This window comes from Megascapheus bottae, unplaced genomic scaffold (assembly GCF_031878675.1).
Source record: "Megascapheus bottae isolate mThoBot1 unplaced genomic scaffold, mThoBot2.hap1 H_1, whole genome shotgun sequence".
NCBI classification, from domain to species: Eukaryota; Metazoa; Chordata; class Mammalia; order Rodentia; family Geomyidae; genus Megascapheus; species Megascapheus bottae.
The window spans coordinates 3,573,166-3,593,751 of NW_028327858.1; the positions used below are offsets into that span (position 1 = coordinate 3,573,166).

Consider the following 20,586-nt stretch of genomic DNA (forward strand, 5'->3'; position numbering starts at 1 on the left):
ACAGAAAGGCTTAATTGCAGTTTGGGATCATAACTCCTGGGAAGGTGTAATTGTTCTGTTCAGTTGGTTTATAAAAGTACAAGAAATTCTCTCAGGTTTCTTTTACTTAACAAAATGGATTGCACCCAATACAGTATTTGCTATTTTTAGTGAGTTTATGAAAGCATAGTAGAAAAAGGTGTGGTGTGTGGGGTTGGGGGAGGGTGGACTTTAGAGAAAAGCTAAGAAGCTAAGACAGAATGAATATGTTTTACAATGTTTGGGGGAAGTTACTCATATTATTTTTACTGCTTTGATTTTCTGACATTGAGCCAAGAAATAGAAACATTAAAGAGTCTTGCAAAACTTCCCTTTTCTCTGTAAAATATTAGTAAGTCATTAGTAAGCATCCTCTTTAACAAATGAAGAAAATTTAGATGGAATTTTAGAGCTAAAAAATTTCTTGTAGACTTGTTAATGCAATGAGTCAACTCAAGTAAAGTGGAAAAAAGGCCCATATGTGTTATGTGGCTTAAAACAGAATTAGTCTATCATAGTATTATTGAAATGTTTTAGGATAATGAAATTTGTCTTTTATTAATGACTAAATTGGGACACAGAAAGTTTGTTGATTTAAGTAAGAAATTGGTTAACTATAACTGTCACTTTGTTATTGTGTGTACATATGAAAACAGGGCCTGGTAATTTTCATCTTTGCTGCTTTTTTTTTAATGTTAAAGTGTTCAAGAAAGCTAAGACAAAAAAGGTTGTTTTAAAAAGACTGTAGTTAGAAGGGAATAGGGAAGATGGCAGTGGTTCAGGGTGAGTCTTTCTGAGCTCTCACCAAGAGACCAGTTTTAGCAATTTAGTGGAAAATTTATACCTAAAAGCTTGTAGTTAGAAAGGATTTTCTTCTTTAAAAACTTGAATAATTTCTTCATTTCCCCCTGTGATTACCTTCATATAGATAAAGCATATATTTTTAAACTTTTATATATTATGGATATAGAGGTTTACGTATACTATAAAATCAAGTAAGCAAAAATGATTTTCTCTTGGAAAAGCCAACACAATTTTCCAAAATTTTGAACTCTATGGGTGCATGTACTAGGCAGAGTAAAACTCTGTTTGCATTGCATTTTAGCTTGTTTTTTCTTGCAGGTATAAATATTCAGGTTTTCAAAACAATGCATGAATATATCTTGGTTATTTAAGCATGCTTTGAGCAAAATAGTATAAAAATATGATCTTAGGTACTATCTCCCTGATTTCAGTTTTGTGCTTACTCAGATTCTATTTTGAAGATATTCTTTTTCAAAAGAAAATTCTGTGATAAAGTGTGTGACTATAAGTTGGTTCTGTTTTCTTCTTCTAGAACTGTATTAGTAGCTTTCCTTCTATCTATCATTTTTTTTAACCAGTCATGGGGCTTGTACTAGGGCCTGAACACTGTCTTTGGGCTTTCTCTAGGATAGAGCTCTACCACTTGAGCCTCAGCACCACTTCCGGCTTTTTTTCTATGTATGTGGTACTGAGGAATTGAACCCTGGTCTTCATGCATGCTAGGCAAGCACTCTACCACTAGATCAACTTCCGGCCCCTACCATTTGTTTTACCTGACCTATTCTATCTCCTTCTCGCTCCATAGTTTCCTTGTATTAATACTCCTCTTATATTAAGATTGGGTGCAAGATACCCTGAAAGGAAGACATATATTAGTACTATTTTGTGCAATAATATAAAATCTAGACAGATTCAGGGCTTGGGAAATGCAGGTTTCAGTATACTTGCCTTACATGCATTTCTTTGCTTCTTTAGATTTATGAAGACTTGAATCTTGGCTGTTTTTCATCCTTTCTGTCTATTCTGTGCACATTTTATTTAGACTCCAACACTAAGACTTCCAGTGGTTCAAGTTCAGTCGTGATCTGATTACAAAAATCTTATGTATTAGCAACTCTACAGATGTTGCTTTTACTTTCTATAGCATTAGAATTTATCTTGAGGCAGAAGAAATAGTAGATACAATATATTAATTGTAGCTACTTAGTAAGCTATTATGGTGATTAAAAATGACAGTTTTGAAGACTTCAAAACACCTCACGCCTGTAACCCTAGGTTTTCAATAGGCTGAGATCTGAGGATTGAGGTTCAAAGCGATATCAGGCAAGAAAGTTCATGAGTCTTATCTCCAGTTAACCAGCAAAAATAGTCAGAAGTGGCACAGTGCCTGAAGCTCAGGTACTGTGGCTAGGCCCTGAGTTTAAGCCCCAGGACTCTTGCATACACACGAATAAACAAAACACAAAAGCCTGAGAAAATGTTATGTTATATGAAAAGAGATGCAGCCAGATTACAATTATTAAAAATACATACTACAAGGCTTGCTTTAGGATCAATTACATATACATTATTTCTTATAATTATTAGTATCATCCTAAGCAATATAACCTAGAGAAACAACTCTAATACCCAGCAATGTACCTTTTGACTTCTGGCCCTTTGATCTCACCTACTCCTAACTCTGTTGGCCCCTATTTTGGTTTTTAAGGTTTTGTTTCTACTAATAGGAAATAAATTTACACTTTCAAAAGAGCAAATAAAGAAAAGCTGCACTTCATTAGCCTATATAAAAATAGTTTTTGGCATGGGAGTGCATCACCCCTAAATAGAAGGAAAGATGTGAGAAGATAAGAATGCAGACTTTAGAAGACTGGTGTGTACACACTTCTTTCTTTTTCTCTTAGTCATAAGAATTAGCTTCCATTTTTTGCAAAAGGATGCTTCTTTGTAAGAAGTTAATAATGTGGTTAAGTCACATTGTATCAGGAAACACTCAATGATTTCAAAAGCCCTTTTAAGAAAACATAAAATACATTTTTGACTCCAGTTGTTTCCAGCAGAAACAGTAGATTATTCTATATTACCTTTCCTACTGAATGTACTCAGGGATCATGTGAAAATGGACTCCTTTATCCACCTTTAAATATGATTAAATCACCTATGCTTTGTGTTAAAAAATATAGAGATACTATTTCATCCTCAGACTGAAGTCAGAACTCTCAGAGAAACTGTACTAATAAGAACTGAATAAGTCAAAGCTATAAAATTTATAAAAGATTATTGATTTTAGATTTTAAAAGAATAGTATTTGATGATACTCAGATTTATAGAATATAGTTTCAGCATTTCTTGATTGTATTTATGTACATGCCTCTGTTTTTCCTATAAAAAATAAAAACAAGCACAAAAAAGAAAAAAAAAACAAGTGTTATGTCCACATGGCTATTGAACTTCTGGTAGTCTTCTTTTTATGTAATGAGCTTCAAGCTCATTTATACAGATAGAGGCAAGAGTGCATATTCATTAGAATAGAATAATTTATATTAATTGTACAAAATAATGGGCCTTATTATGACATATTCATTGATATATGTAATATATTTTGATCATACATTTCCTCATTTTCCTCCTTCGAATGTTTGATATGAAGTTATAATTACATATAATTTAATATCTATAAAATGTAATGGAATCTCAGATACATGCAGAAGCTGAGCCAAATTTGATATTTCAGTAAGAATTCAACAATCAGTCCATGTTTTCAGAAAATCGCAATCTTATAAGATTTAACTTAGACTAATAAGCACATATTCTTCCTTGTAGAATTCTGTGCATGATCATTGATTTTTTAATAATCATTTCCTGGTTATGGGAATTAGCTTTAATTCTGTAATAAGACATATCTTACTGCAGTGTAATTTAGTGTTTTGACCCACTGTTCATTGAAGCACAAGTGCCGTTTGTTTGCTTGCTGGTGTTAAAATTAAGCCTCAAATACTCAGGTATTAGCAATTTTATATCCATACAGAAGTAACTATTAGATGAGAGCTGCTTCTGAAATACTCTTAAAGAGAATGGTATTGATATAATATAGTTTTAAATAACTTGTTTGCTTCTTTGGAGAATCACCAAAGATATGCCACTTATAGGACTCTGGCCCTTAGACTATGAATGTATACATACACATGTGTGTATGTTTTTTTTTTGAATTTTCTTTTTTTATTGTAATTAGTAAAAGGGTTACATGATATTTGCCAGATAGAAGGTGCATTAATTCACATACATTGATACCCTTTCACATGTCTTGGTACCCATTACCCTCCCCCCCACCCCCCACCCATCTTGGTTTTCCCCCCTTCCCTATCAAATTTCATATATGTGTAACAGTTGTGGGTCTTGGAACTCAGAACTTGGGCACTTTCCCTGAGCTTTCTTGCTGAAAGTTAGCATTCAACTGCTAGTGTTTCAGCTATGCCTCTGGCTTTTTGAGGTTAAGTGGAAATAAGAATTTCACAGACTGTCCTATTTGGACTGACTTAAAACTGTGGGCCTCAGCTCTCAGCCTCTTTAGTAGCTAGGATTATGGATTTGAACCACTAGCACTCAGCAATACTATTTGTAATACTAAAAAATAGTACATATCACTTTCTTGGCTCTTGGAACCCAGAACATTGCTTCTGTTTGCAGAACACCACGAAAGAAAAAAAAAAATAGAAGATGGGCCTGTTTTCTCTGGCTCTTTCCCAATGGTACCAATAAGATGCCATAGATGGGTCTGTGTGTGTAGAAGCTCACAAGAAAGCCACATGCTGTGGCACACTGTTATGTATCATGCCTCCAGTGAATGAAACTTTACATAACACTGACAGAAGAGATATGGTACTCTTACAGAGACGATGTCCACGAAGGACATTTCAGACAGAGATGTCCTCCAAAATTTGAAAATGGTTTTGGAAGTGGCCAGGCACTGGTGGATCACGCCTCTAAGCCTAGCTACTCAGGAAGCTGAGATTTGAGGATCAAGGTTCAAAGCCAGCCAGGAGGGGAAAGGCCAGTTAACCACTAGAAAACCAGAAGTGGCACCATGACTCAAAGTGATGGATTGCTAGCCTTGAGTGAAAAGGCTCAGGAACAGAGCACAAACCCCGAGTTTAAGCCTCATGACCAACCAAAAAACAAAAGCACTTTGGAAGTGGCTGATCCACTGTGATTCCCTATTACTTGAAATATACCCATTAAGGCTCTGAGGCTGAACAAGTGTGCATGTGAATTCTGAGCATGTAAGATTAAGACCTGCCTTGAGATACTTTGGTTTTATCAGCAAGACCTTTCCTAGTAGCTTTGCTCATCTGGAATTAGATAATCAGAGTGTTGACACATAGCCCCAGATTAAAACTGAGATGTGTAAGGATCCCATAGCCTCTGGCAATAATGCCCAGATATGACTGCGAGATATTGACGAGCCATGATTATTTTTATGTTATGACCGTAGGAATCCTAATGATGCTTACCATTATCTTTTCACTAAGTCCCTTGGCAATGAGAGCATCACTTATTATTATGCTTTCCTCATTATGTTTTCTTCTAGTTTTTTTTAAATACCAGGTTTACATGGCTGAAATATTCTGGTGTGGTTTTGTAGAAGTGTGATTTGATTTGTTTTCTGAAGACTAGCCTCCCTTCAAGGAAAAACTGATTATCCACAAGGAAATATTTGTGAGTTAAGTCTCGTTGAAAATTGACAAGAAAGAGAATATATTATTCTTGAATAAATATCTAGTTATGTTAATGTCAGTATGCCTATAGCTGGATTTGACTATTGTATCAGTTTCTTGAAAATAATGTCCTTTTTTATGGAAACAAGAGCTTTGTCTTGTGTACTTGTTGTTCTTAATGTACTATGTCATTTCTGTCCTCTTTGTTGCCCTTTGGTTAATCTCATATTGTTATTGTATCTGACTTTGTTACCTGGTATATTGTATATACATTTATTTGAAATAGGAAGGGAAGGGAGGAAAACAAAATCATTGGGAGAGGGTGTGGGGAAGGAAACAGGGACAAAAACCTGAGAAGGGGTATCAATGTGTGAGAAGTAATGCACTTACTACCTGGTGACTGTAACTGTAACCCCTCTATACATTATCCTGTCAATAAAAAAAAGTTGTTACACAAAAAAGAAAATAACATCCTTTTATAAAAAAATGAACATTCCAAAATATCCAGTTAAAGCAAGGTACCATAAAACCAGTTGTAGACACATCATTTGTGTCACCTAATCAGTCAAAGCCTCGTGCTTTAGACTCAGAGGATCACTTAGAAATGTTCAGGTTAATAACGTGATCTGCTTTGGAGATTTTGGATAGTATAGTATCTTTTAGTGGAATATTGGTAATAGTTTTAACATGGGAGGAAAGCATGCAGAACATTCTGTACCTCCTTGAGAAACATCAGCATCTGAGCTCAGGGAAAATGGTGAAATGCGAGATCAGAACTTTCTGGAGTCAGTTGTAGTTTTAGATGCATATGAAACTTGTCTGAAGACAGTAGATTCTTCAGGCTTTCTGGAAGTCGCTTACTTTTCAGTATTTTTACTTTCAGTTAAAAAGAAACAGTCGAGTGCTTTTTAATACACAAGGCATTGTTCCTTGATATTAGATTCATGGAAACATTCTTGCGACTGTCTTTTTTTTTTTCTTGAATTTTAAGTCTGTGATGGTCTCCTTTAATTCCAAAGAAGCATATCTCTTACGTGTTTGGTATTGAAGTTCAATACAGCTCCAATTTGCCAGGTGACATTATCTATCAATGGATTGTAATTCCAAAAGGCACACTTTCAAGTAGAAGTCTGTGCACTTTTATTTTAAAAGCCTTCAGTGTTGTGGAAACCAATATTTTTGTCATGGTGTTTGTGAAAAATTATCTTTATTACTACTGTGCACCTAAGTGTCACAGAGCTCTGGATCTTATGTTTAAATTCTTATTCTTAACAGAGGCATACATCTTTTTCCATAGTGCACATTGTTATACTGTGCAGAATAAAATGAAGCATGAGTTGAATGATGATTATCTTCTACTATTTGTAGATTTGGAATTCCTTTCTTAAGTTAGCATTGTGAGTTATCACATGCTAGGATTAAATGCTCAAATTTCTGTGTTCTCTTTATGTTAACCTAAACGACCCAACATACTCATAAGTTCTCAAAGATGACTCAACTATCTACAAAAAATGTTTTTATTGGAAAAGTGAATTTTCTTATTGTCCGTTACATGATCATGTTACTTTACCCACATACTATGCTACATCCAGAAAGACTTCTCATGATGTCATTTGTTACATGCTCTGAGGACGTGAATTGATGAATGACAGTAGAGATCTTAGGTCTATATAAGTGTACAGGAAAAGGTATCCAGGTCCTGTGGATCTTGACCAGGATATTTTCTGTCAGAGAAATGACTTCATGTAGACTCATTCTCATAGTGATTTGAGATATTTTTAGTTTGATCTCAAGCTTGTTTCAATAATCACAGTTCCATGATAGTTATTTACAATCCATGAGTTTCTAGACATTACCACCTCTGATGATAGTTCTAAATGTGCTTCTTTCAAACAGAAATAATTTCTGGACTTTATCTAAGTATCCAGCTATAGGATGATCACCTTGTTATTGCAGAGGAAAAGAATAAAACAAAGAGCCACACTATCCATTTAACACACTGTGTTGAATCCATTTATATATATATATATATATACACACACACACACACACAAATATATATACATGTAATGTTATCTATATCTATATATATCATCTATACAATCTCCAAATCCTATGGTTCCTGTGAGAACATTGCAGATGACAGTCTCCAGTGTTTTTCATTGTTATAGAATTTATTAGAATCTGTAGAAACTCAATGAATACACATCTAATTGGACTGAGTTCAGAATTTAGCCATGAACTATTATCACCTTGATTTCATCTTAGCCAGCTTTGGGGGTCTTTTTTTGATTTATGCTCTCTACATTTATAGGCAATTCAGTTGTGGTTATTTTTAAGGATTTATACAAAAGAGTTACAATTTCCTAAGTCAGGTTATGAGTACAATGCTTTTTGGGCAATGTCAACTCTTCCTTCACTTGTTGTCCCCATTATTCCTCTCATCTCTCATGGTGCATGTTTTATATATTGAATGCACTGACTACAAATAATGTCTACAGAATACATTGACTGCAGTTATTCATTCTTCTTCTCCCCATTTCTATGCTCCTACCTAAAAAAATCAACAAAACAAAAAAGACATGCTTGAATTTCTTAGAATTCATTTTGATAAAGTTTAGACGTTTAGAGGAGTTCTGTCTTTGGATTATTCTCCTTTGCAAACTCTCCTTCAGCAGATTAGTTTGTGTGTAAGTGTATATAGCCTTGTATAAGCTATCATATCTAGTTGTATTTTAGATCTAGCTTCAATATATGGGAGAAAACATGCATCATTTGTCTTTCTGAGCTTGGTTTACCTCCCTTCAGATGTTTTGTTCTAGGTTTACCCATTTCCCTGAAAATGACATATTATTTTTCTAATGGGTGGTTAAAATTCCATTATGTATATGTACCACATTTTCTTGATCAATTCATCTATTGTAGGAGCATCTAGGTTATTTCTATAACTTAGCTATTGTGCATAATGCAGCAATGAATATGGATACATACATTTAACTTTTAAAAATGATTACTGGGGCTGGGAGTTTGGCCTATTGGTAGAGTATTTGCCAAGCATGCACAAAGACCTGGGTTTGATTACTCAGTACCACATACAGAGAAAAAAGCCGAAAGTGGTACTGAGGCTCAAGTGGTAGAGCTCTAGCCTTGAGAAAGTCCAAGGACAGTGCTCAGGCCCTGAGCTCAAGTCCTGGCCTGGCAAAAAAAAATGATTACCACTTTGGGAATATTTTTTTTAAAGCCATTGTATTTCATTTACTTAAACCACGGTTTTGCAATTTATAGCTAATTTGTGATATTTACATTAGTTCATTGATATATTTTATTTTCAATTCAAATTTCACTAAATGTACCATCTCATTTGACATGAGATGATATGACTGTGCATTGGTCCACTATTAGAAGCTTCATGCAGATCCAGTCAGTTAATATGTAATATAAACTTAATATTTAACTACTGTTAAGTTTTGGTGTAAAGTTTTAATCTCTGGTGTATTTTAAATAGAAAAGCAACTTTGGCTTATCTTTGTCTAGTTAGTCATTTTGGGGTGGTGGGGTTTGTGTTGCTGGATATCCCCATGTGATCTGATGTGTACTGATCAATTTCTTTTTCAACTTGCAGCAAATAGTGGCAGCAATAAATGCAGGAATTATTCCCTTAGGAAACACCTCCAATCAAATCAGTCACTGGGATTTGGGAAGCTCCTTCTTCTTTGCTGGCACTGTTATTACAACCATAGGTAGGAGTTGACTTGTTTTCTGTTTTCTGTTGATGTAGTTTGTGACCTAAAATACATTTGTTTGAATTTTCTTTATACAGTTGGTTAAAATGGTCTACTTACAATAGAAAACCAAGTTATACTAAGCTGACTTTGAAAGGAAGAATAAAGGAATACACTTATTGTTTCAGAATACTGACCTAAGTTTAAAGTATGTATGCAACTCTGAATTAACCCTGTGGAATCCTTTGAACAATATATGATAGAATGTCCGAACTGGCTTGAAACAATGAAATCTTTGGGCAAATAATTTTAATTTTCTTGTATCTTAGTATATCAGGGAGGCACTTTAATACAATTTTTACAGGTTTCCCTAATATCCTTTTTGTATATCACCTTTATCTGTTTGTTTCTATGGACTGGGTGTGTGGTTTTATGCTCATGTGTTAAGATAACTCAGGTTTTATAGTATATATTTTGATAATAGCATGAACATATTAAAGTTAACTCTAAAGTATGAAGATTGCAAAAAAGGAGCCAATTTAGAGCCTTGCTGTGTTTCCTAGTCTCACTGTTTGTTAAAATGTCGAGTCACATAAACAGAGAATGTTTATATATACATTCACCAAGCCTTTAAGACAACAGGTTGTATATGTAGAGATGTCTTCTCTAAACAAGTTTATTCAGACCGAGGAACCATAACTACATAGACTATTTCGGTGCAGACCCCATAACAAGGCCATTTTTGTCATTCTATGAGGATTGGAAAGGGTTCTAACTTTCCTCCTCATGGAAGGTGGTGAGCTTAAAGCATCATATTTAAGAAAGAGCAGGAAACAGACTCATTCATCTCAATCCTGAATGAATTTCAAGTGGACAAAAATGCATGTACAAAGGGAAGTGTTTTTTCATTGTAGACATACATGTTTGCAATAAGATTTGGGACTCATGTGGGAATCAGCTCTGGTTATGGTGTGGATTAAGGTTCTAGAAGTGTCTATTGCATACATTGCTATCATAAATAAATTAGTTAGAAAGTTTTCATCTCAGCATTTTATACCAAATTTCTTACTAAGAGAACATGGAAATTTTATGGATGAATTTTCACTTAAAATCCATTTTAGTGTCCTGTCTTTATACAGAATCCACTGTAGTGCCATTGCCTGTTGGATCATTTGCTGGCAAAATAAATACCTGCCTATGTATTTATGCTTTTGTTATGAGGTCAAGAAACAATGTTTATGCCTACATTTCCATCAGCCAGGTCAAGAGTTTTGTGACTGCAAAAATCTGGAAGAATGGCAACCTTGATTTCTAACCATAATAATAGGTTAAGTTTGAGGGGTAGACATGTTGGCCATTTCCAGCATGGAAATACCATTTATTGTGTAAACTACTTAGAGTCTGCAAGGGGAAAAAATCCTCCCAGACTGAGTAAGAACAGTCCTTTCTGTGCAATGAAAACTCCTCAGTCCAAGTTATAACTCATCATGATCGCCACTGAACAATTTTGCTGGAGACATAGTTATTATACAGATTTACTGTTGCATCATACACTTACAAACTCTCAATTTTTGATTCTCCAAATTCAGTACATTTGACAGACATATATTCATTGTATGAAAAAAAATAAATCATTGTTACTACTTTTACTCCAAATTATAGCCATTAAGGACAGTAGCTCATGCTTTTAGCCTATTTAAGTAGTTGTTGAAGGCCCAAATCTCATATTGTTCCACACAAGTATTTAGTCTTAGATGGCTTACGTCATGCTGAGTCATTCACGCAGGTACTTTTTTACTCTTACGTCAAGGCTATCTGTTCTGACCTTGTGCTAGATTAAAATTCAGAAAGGATAGAAACATTTAGCCTCTTTCCAAGGGCCCATTTGACACCTGAATTATGAATCACTACAATTCATGGTGATTATAATTGTGTGACCTCTGTTTATAGTCTTAGGAATGGTTACTTACAGTTCTAGATGTTTTACACCAATTCTTTTGAATATAGAACTTGATAAAGTTTAAAAAAAATAAATTTCAGTGACTTTTACCATGTTTAGGCAATGCTTCATGAATGTTGGCTGGTCACAGTTGTTCAAGGATTTTTCTATTTTATTTTATGAAATTTCATTTTATGTTTTTAGGAAATAGGATCTGAACATTATTCACTGGACATATGCCCAAGGGAAGTGTAATTAAAATAATGTTGAATTTTAAGATGTAATTTTAAGCAATCACATCATGTATACACATATTTTCCTTATAAACTATCCACAAATTCTATATTCCACAGTTGCAGAGAGTAAAGTCCATTTTCAAACTTTCCTTTTCTTTCATATTTCATGTCCGGGATCCTGGCCTTTGAATTAGATTCATAGTTTAATTCCTGTTTAGTTTTCAGAAATTCAACATTTTGGTCCTTAATAGAATCATTTCATGTCCCTTTCACAGCAGAAAGCTTCAGCTTAAAATTCTTTACTGGTATCCTAATTAACCAGAGCAAAGGTACCATACTTGTTTCTGATAGCAATATGCAATTTGTATGAAGTTATGGATTTTTTTTGTTATTAGTGGTGGTTGTAGAGCTAGAACTTGGGGCCCAGGCACTGTCTCTGAGCCTGGTGCTCTACTATTTGAGCCTCAGTGCCACTTCTGGTTTTTGATTAGTTAATTAAAGATAAGAGTTTCACGGAGACTTTTCTGCAAGGGCTGGCTTGGAACCCTAATTCTAAGATCTCAGCCTCCTGAGTAGATAGGATTATAGGCCTGAGCCACTGTCACCCTGAGAGGTTAGGGATTTTTGTATGTTTGGTCGTCTCTGTATTCCTAATGTATAATTCATGTGCTGCTTAAGTGTTATTTTTGAGAAGTAAAAACTAAATATGATTCTAAATGGTGTGAGCCATGGCATGTTGCATATGAATACCCACTGGTTAACTTTAATGTCAAATTTTAGTTCTTCCAATGGAGTTCACCACCAGCTTGTTTTGTTTCTTCATTTATTAATTGAATATACAATAAAAATATTGTTCTCTGCTGTCACAAAGATAAAGAATATGCTTATATTTTCAAGTTGTCCACAAGTCAATCAAGGACACCAATGGGAAAATAAACATTGATATTATAGTGTTCTGGGTGCTAAAATTTAAGAGCACTTAATGACATTATGTTGGGAAATGTAGATATTAGGATGACTTGGTGGGTGAGTAAAAGGTAAGGATGTTGTCCTAATTGAGATTAGAAAGAGAATTAAGGATTTGACAGAGTTGGTGGAGAAAACACAGGACTGTGGCATGATTAACCCCAAACCCAACGATTGTAAATACTTTTGACCTATTTTGGCCAATAGAAAGATGAGCCTTTGAGTAGCCCAAAAGAATTTAGAAAAGGAGAGTGGAAGCCATTATTAAGGGTTTTAGATGGGCAAATGTAGTTGTATGTCTTTTGAGTTTTGAGGATTCTGTACTTACTAGAGTAAGGTAAAACATAGGTTTTTTTTGGTTAAAAAAAAGTGAAGTGAAAGGTTACAGTGACATTAGGGGATAGATGTGTCAGGAAGACAGTAAGTGGAAGCTGATGATTCCTCTGAGGGTCCAGGTAGTTGGCCATGGCTGTGGTCCATGGCATGAGAGTATCACCCAGGATGCTCTGAGAAGGCAGAGAAGAGAATAGGGATGTTGAAAGAATTATATATAGAAAGCAACTGATCTTGATGACTAAGAGAATGAAGAGGAGTCAAAGTGTGGAAAATGAAATTAATATTTATTCAACAGATTATTAGTTAATTCTAAGACAAAGGAATTAAAGATTTTATATGTTGTGTTATTTTAGGAAGCTTTATTTTAGCACTTTTTACTTCCCTCAACATTTGTTTTTTATTTGTTTCTTCTTTAATCCAGGCAGGCAAGGACTATAAGTTAGTTACTCAGCCTCTTGAAGCTTGTATTAAAATTGAGAGGTCCACTGGCCAATCTGAAGATTAATAAATAAGATCATGAATGATGGCAATAAAAGCTACAGAAGATGCTCTTGTGAAAGAATAGAGAGAATCAGAGCAGGGAGTAGGAGGCATTCTAAAGGAGCTGACACTCCCAAGAAAGCTCTGACAAGGTGACATTTAATGTGAAACCTGAAGGTTGCAAAGACATCAACTATGTAAGCAGATGTGAAAGACAGGTTCAGTCAGCGGGCATAGAAATGGCAGAGATTCAGAGTGGGCTGGATTTTTAGCATGTTTGAGGAGTGTAGCTGATGCCAGTCTGATGGCAGACTCTGGAACCCTGAGGGGAACAAGGCAGAAGGAAGAAGTAATAGTATCAGGAGAAAGCAAGAGCTAGAGCACTTCCAGTTCAGTAATTTATGGTGACCTTCTGAAGTTAAGAAGCTTTTGCAAGGTTTCATCAGAGGAGAGCTGTGGTTTAACCCACTTCTAGCTGTTCTTTGGTGGGCAAAAGCTGAAGCAAAGAGACACAGGAACAATGTGGTATCATCGGTAAAGTTCGTATGGCTCCCCCAGGCTTGATGTGCTGCGTTCCCCAATGCAACAGTATCAAGAGATGGAATCTTGAAGAAGTGGCTGAGTTCAGGAGGGTTTTGTTCCTCCTGTGTGTTCTCTTACCCTCTTTTCTTCTGCCATTGGATATTTGACAAAAGAGGACCTTACCAGATGCTAATGTTGTTGAATTTTTGTTGAACTTCCCAGTCTCCAGAACTATCAACCAAATAAACTTACTTTCTAACTATAGTTAGTGGAATTCTGATAAAAGGCACAAAGATACCACTATACAAAATATATGAACTATATATATGCACTAAGAGACAAAAATGGATTTGACCATTATTACAGGTTCCTAGAACAGAATTTTACAGTTTTTAGTGTTTATTGAATGATGGCAGTGTCTTCTGGTATTCATCATGCGTTTATTTCAATTGTGCCTATGTTTCTGAAAAATGAAGTGACTGCTATCTGGCCTTAGATGGTTTTAGAATGTCGTTGATAGCCAGAACTGTCTTAATCTGCTTTTTGGTTGTGTGTTGTTGTTGTAAAAGAATCCCACAGAATGGATAATTTATAGATGACAGAATGTCACTTTGTTTATAGTCCTGAAGACAGTTTATGGTTGTAAGTCCATAGGCCTTTATCCCCTGGTAGAAGGTGGAAGGGAAGGGGAAGAGCACATAAGACAGAGAGGGAGAGAAGTTTATTTTATTTATTTATTTATCTTGAGACTCACCTATACCATATTGACATTCATCTTACCTAATCACCTCTTAAAGGTGCACTTCTAAATATGGTTGCATTGGAAATTAAGTTTAAAACACAAGACTATTGGGAGGTGAACTCAAAACACAACAGAAACCAACTGTGTTTGGAAATGTGATTAGAGACCTATCTCAGGACTATGAAGAGTGGCCAGAAGTTGACTGTTGAGTGCAGTCACCAAGACCAATGGTTTGATCAAGCATGTCTGTGTATTGAATCCTCCTTGAAATACCTTAAATGAAGCAAACTCTTCACCTTAGTGAAGAGAACTTTGGGTTGATGAATAAATGGAGGTCATAGAAAGAAAGGTGGCATCACAGAGAAAGTTACAAAAAATAGAGTTCCTACCTTTGATCTGTACTTTTGTGCATTCTTATTACATTCCTTTCATGTGACTGTTCTTGAGCTATATTCTTTATACTATACCAGTATTAGCAGATACAGAGATAGCCTGCGTTCTTTGCATCATCTCAGGAATGAAGAGGGATACTGAGAACCTGTGGATTTGCAGTTGACTCAGAAGAAGTTTTAGTGTGGGGATGGTACTTGTAGCTGGTGTCTGGGATGGGGCCAGTAGAGGAGACTAAATCCTCACCCTGTTGGTCTGGAGTGAGTTGTCAGAAACAGAGTTGGTATCAGGGTCAGAGAATTGGATGGGAAAAATCTTGACAAGCATTGAATTGAATCAATCCATGTAGGAAACCATGCTGACTTGAACTAAGAGGATAGCAGTGAGGAAGGTAAATTGAGGATAGATAAATGAGTTTTAAAAAGTTTATGGTGAAGATATACTTATCTCTTAGAAATGTGGCTTGGGCTAGCATCTAAATTTTAAGCCATTTATGGAGTTAGCATTTTAAAGTTAACATATTTTGAAGCTTCAAAGGAGTTAGTTCAAGTCTTGGAAATGCAGATTACAGGAATGATATAATGAAGCAGACATGGTGGTAGATAGCCTATAGTCACAACCCCTGGGAGGATGAGGCAGGAGGACCAAAAGTTTGAAGATTAAAAAAAAAAAAAAGCAAGCCAGGCACAGTAGCTCATGCCTGTAATCCTGGCTACTCGGGAGGCTGAGATCTGAGGACCACTGTCCAAAGCCAGCCAGTGAGACTCTTATCTCCAATTAAACACCAGAAACCAGAAAAAACCAGAAGTGGTGCTATGGCTTAAGGGATAGGGCTGTAGCCTTGAAATGAAGAGCTCAGGGACAGCGTCCAGGCCTAGAGTTCAAGTCCCATGACTAACAAAAAGAAGCAATAGACAATTATATTTGATTATGAAGTTAGTTTAAATATCAGAATAAAATTAAGATGATTTTTATTGCCTGAGGGCATTAAGCTATAATTGATAGATATATTAATATACCACTATAATTATATATGAATATATACTCATAATACATTTGATGTAATTAAAATAACTGAAACTGGAATAAGGATTCAAACTTATTTCAGTGTATCTTTCAGTTGCCATGATTTCTCCATGTTAGAATGCAAATAATGAGGTCATCATTTTGATCCACAGTGAATTTCAGATCTTAAGGTATCTCTGGGAAGTCTGAATAGAAAATATTTCCTTGGAGTGGCATGTATCATATTTACAAGAATTCTTACTTTGTACCATTTGAGAGATGACACTGAATTCAGATATGATTCTTTTTGTTTTCTTGCATGATGTGTGTGTGTTTGTGTGTATGTTTGTCTGTCTGTCTGTATGTGTGTCTGTCTTATAGATTGAACCAACCACTAGAACTTTCAGTCTGCTTTTATTTAAATTGAATTGCTACAGCTTATTATGATCTGATCACAGAGCAACTGCAAATTTACATACTATCAATTTGGCACAGTGTTAATTGATTAGAAAGAAAAGGAGGCAAAATCTGTAAGGTTTAGAGAAATTTTAACAAGCAATTTTCATACTGATGAATGTTAGAAGTCCAGAAAGTTATGCTGTAAAGAATGAATGCTTGAGCTTGCCTTTAGCAAGACGTCTAATGCTTTTACTGTTGTATTGAGTAGGAAATTATAACTTAAAAGTGTGAGGCGGGGAAAAGTCTCACTGTTTGCTGTTCAACTTTGAGGCCTCAGAAGTCACTGAACTTGGAATTGAGGGGCTTGAGGCAGTGGTGTGGAATTTGGCAGCAAGCAGTGGCCTATGGCATGATGTCATTGCAGCTTTGGGTGTTGAGTGCTAACTTATAAATTTAGTGCACTCATAACTCTGTGGCATTTCACCAGTGTCTTAGAGAACTATGGATTTTTGGAAGCACATTCAAAATCAAAAGTTCAAATTCTTACAGACAAATTAAAAAGGGAAATATATTTTCATGGCCACTTTCAACTCTGGCTCTAATTACTTTGCATTTTCCTTCATACTAATTTGTTAAGGAGGATGCTTATTTTTGGAAATACAGGGAAGGGAATGGAAGAGGAATGGAGGGGAGAGGAGGGAAAAGGAAGGAAAAGTAATAGAAGGGAAATGAGTGGCAAGGAAGATGTTAATAAGTTAAATATATGTTGTTTTGCATCTTACAATCTCTATTTCTTATCTGGATCCCTTAATGCACATGCAACGCATCTCAAGATGTTAACATAAGTCTCTGCTCTTCAAATTATGCATATGGACTTATTTATCTTCTAAGTAGAAATGCATTTGCCTCCCCCCAAATGGCATAAGAATAGAAGTTAAGTTTGCAGAGCCCCAAAATCACATCAGATGTGTAATAAAGCTGAATTACTGCAGAGTGGGGTAGACTGCAAGACAATAATGAAATAGATTAGTCATCTTCCTTCTGCATATGTTTGCTACATCAGGCAAGAGAAGGTTCAGATCAGAACACCCAGTACTCCTGGTTCTTGCAATCCTGTGCTGGTTGAAAAGGGATTTGGAGAATGTTAGGAATGTAGATTTCTTTGACCTTTCTTTAGTTAGTTTTTTTATTAAAGAATTTATTAACATTGATTTTTACATCATATTTCAAATGACATATTTAACAAACAAGTATTGAAGAAGGGAATGTCTATATACAATCACTGGCACTTAGATTTTAGAACATAATTAAAATTAGGCTGAGAATTTGTATGTCATAGATATATATCAATCTATATAATAAAACATTATGTCTATAGAGTCATAAATTTTTATGTCTATGTAGTTGTGTTTATATTTCCAATACCATGTCCATAGCATTGGGTATGCAAATATTGAGTCCTCACTCTTGTACTGTTTGGATCTAAAGCCACATATTAAGGATACCATGCGCCTTTTGTTCCTTAGGTCTTGACTTGTCTCACTCAACATGATTCGCTCTAGATTCATCCACTTCCTTGAAAATGCCATTATTTTATTTTGTCTGTTGGCCACTCTGGAAGGCAGTGTGGAGGTTTCTTAAAGGACTAATAATAGACCTTCTCTACGATCCCGACATATCACTCCTGGGCCTCTATCCTGAACATCATAACCCAGGATATGATAAGGACACCTGCTCAGCTTCATCTCTGCACTATTCATAATAGCCAGGCAGATCCCTATTGCAGCTGAATAGATACAAAAAATGTGGTATATATTTAGTTTTAATGGGATAATACAGCATAGTATAATACTGCTCTAACAAATTCCATTGAGAGGAGATGGTTATTGGGTATTAGCAGAATAGTCCTCCTTGTCTCTGGCCTATTTGAGTCAGGAATTGCTTATATTCTGAAACAAAACACATCTTTAATTCTGATGATTGAGGGAAGGGTCCAGTAACATACTTTTAGTCTTCTAGAAAATGACCACTGCCAATTCTTGTAATCTGGGAATTACCCCCTCAAAAATTGAAGCAAGGAATCTCTTTCTCCTTCCTTTTTTTTTCTGGGTCTTGAACTCAGAGTCTAGTCATTGTCCTCAAGCATTTTTGCTCAAGGCTAGCGCTCATACCACTTGAGCTACCACTGCCCTTCTGGCTTTTTGGTGGTCAATTGGAGATAAAAGTCTCTTAAACTTTCTAGCCTATCAATTGGAAAGAAACAGAGAAGCCACGTTTTGAGAGGTTGAATTGGGAGTCTTTATTGGAGAGCTGGTGTTTGCAGGTGGACTCTTGTCTTAGAGAGCTACAGCCCAGCACAGAGCCTGAACAAAACTTCTAAAGAGAAAAATCCACATGTTTAGGCCCAAGAAAAGCAAACTGAGTAGGAAGTAGCTCAGTACCAGCAGACCTTTACATCTAGGGAAGTAGCTTGGGGGTCAGTTTATACTTTCCATATATAGGATAGTCCTCAAATTTACCATAAAGGGAGATACTTAGATCCTATTCTGAGGTGAGTGAAACAAACCATGTAGGGAGGAAATAACAAAGGTCTCCCAGGCCTAAATAGCATGACATTTACAATTTATTGAATGGCCTCTCTCATCTCTAGGCTTCTCAGCACTGGGTGAAAAGCCCCTTCCACCCAGCAAGGTACCAGGTGAGCTAGGAGAAGTTACTTAGATCCGGCCTCCTTTCACCTGGGCTGGGGATTCTCAGATCTCAACCTCCTGAGTAGCTAGGATTACAGATGTGAGCAACTGGTGCCTAGCCTCTTTCCCCCTCTGAAATACAATACTATTTGCCTAGATTGTACATAGCATCTGGCAGGCCAACAGATATGTTATTATAGCGGGCTGAGTGTGAGAACAATATTGTCTATAATGATTTCATATGTTTTATTTGCTAAGGGAGGAATGTCCTTATGTTTGTCCAGGTAACACTGTGAGATATTTTCCTTATTCTCAATTATTCTTTCTTTCCATTTCTTTTTGTTGCTGTTATTGAACTTTCTGGACTCATCTAAGCATACTCTTGGAAAATTGGCATTGTTAGGTGGTATTATAAGGACAGCATAATGATTATAAAAGAAGTACCCATGCCAAATGAAGATCATGTTTAAGTATTTTGATTTATGTGCACAAAAATACATTGCAGCTAAGACTGATTGGAAGTAGAAATGAATTCCCTAAAGCCAGATCTTAGTTCTATGTAAATATTGAGAGAAATGACAAAAGCATAAACAATAGAAATTCATGGGTCAACAAAAAGTACACATTAATTTTGTGTTGTTGCTGTCAATCATGGGGCTTGAACCCAAGGCCTGGATGCTGTCCCGGAGCTTTCCCTCCAAGGCTAGTGGTCCACACTTTGAGCCACAACTCTACTTCTACTAGTTGTTGGTTAAGTGGAAATATTCTTATCTCATAGATTTTCTGCTCAGTCTGGCTTCAAACCATGATCCTCAGATCTCAGCTTCCTGATAAGCTAGGATTATATGTATGAGCCACTGGTGCCCAGCTCTGTGTGTGTGTGTGTGTGTGTGTGTGTGTGCGCGCACGCTTGCGCGTGCGCACGCATGCACACATGCGCACCAGTCCTAAGATTTGAACACAGGATCTTGGCACCATCCCTGAGTAGCTAGGATTACAGACATAAGCCACCCAGCAATTTGCATGCAGTTTTAAAATGATTATCCTCTGTTCCTTCTTCTTCATAGTTCAGTAATGATTCAACTGAGAGTTGGGACTTACTTTTTGTGAGCCTCTGAAAGGTGTGTCGATGAGCTTCATGGTATCTAGAACCATGTTTTTGGAGAGAAAGTCCCAGTTCTATGCCAGTCCATCGTGGCATGGGTGTGTAGCAGAGCAGAGCAGCTCACGTCATGGTGGCCAGGAAACAGAGAGAATGCCTACCCTGAGGGACTCCTTCCTTTTCCTTTTGTAGTTCATCACTATCTCCATCCTATGGGATGGTATCACCTGCATTCAGAAGCAGGTTTCCCCTCCATTATCTGCTCTGGAATCAGCCTCACCAATGTATCTATAAGGGACAAAATTCTATCATCTCTTGAAGATTTGCTTTACTGTTATTGTTGTCACTTTTATCTTTTGTTGGTAGTGGAACTTGAACTCAGGGCCTTATGCTTTCACTTGGCTTGCTTTCTCACAGTTGGTGCTATACCAGTTAAGCTTTGCCTTAATCATCACATTTTTACTGGTTAATTGGAGTTGGAAGTCTTTTCTGTCCATACTGGATTTGAACCACAATCATA

At 36.1% G+C, this 20,586-nt stretch overlaps 1 protein-coding gene across 2 annotated transcripts in view; it reads left to right on the plus strand.

Annotated features, from left to right (window-relative positions):
- Nucleotides 1-20,586, plus strand: part of LOC150039006 (potassium channel subfamily K member 2-like) — a 100,659-nt gene that overhangs the window by 22,918 nt on the left and 57,155 nt on the right. Inside the window, exon 3 of one of the 2 annotated variants that reach the window (XM_090328156.1) lies at nt 9,160-9,277. The exons of the other annotated variant lie outside the window; for it this stretch is intronic. Coding sequence (XP_090184282.1) covers nt 9,160-9,277 — 118 coding nt within the window. The remainder of the gene's footprint in view (nt 1-9,159; nt 9,278-20,586) is intronic. 2 annotated transcript variants of the gene reach the window in all.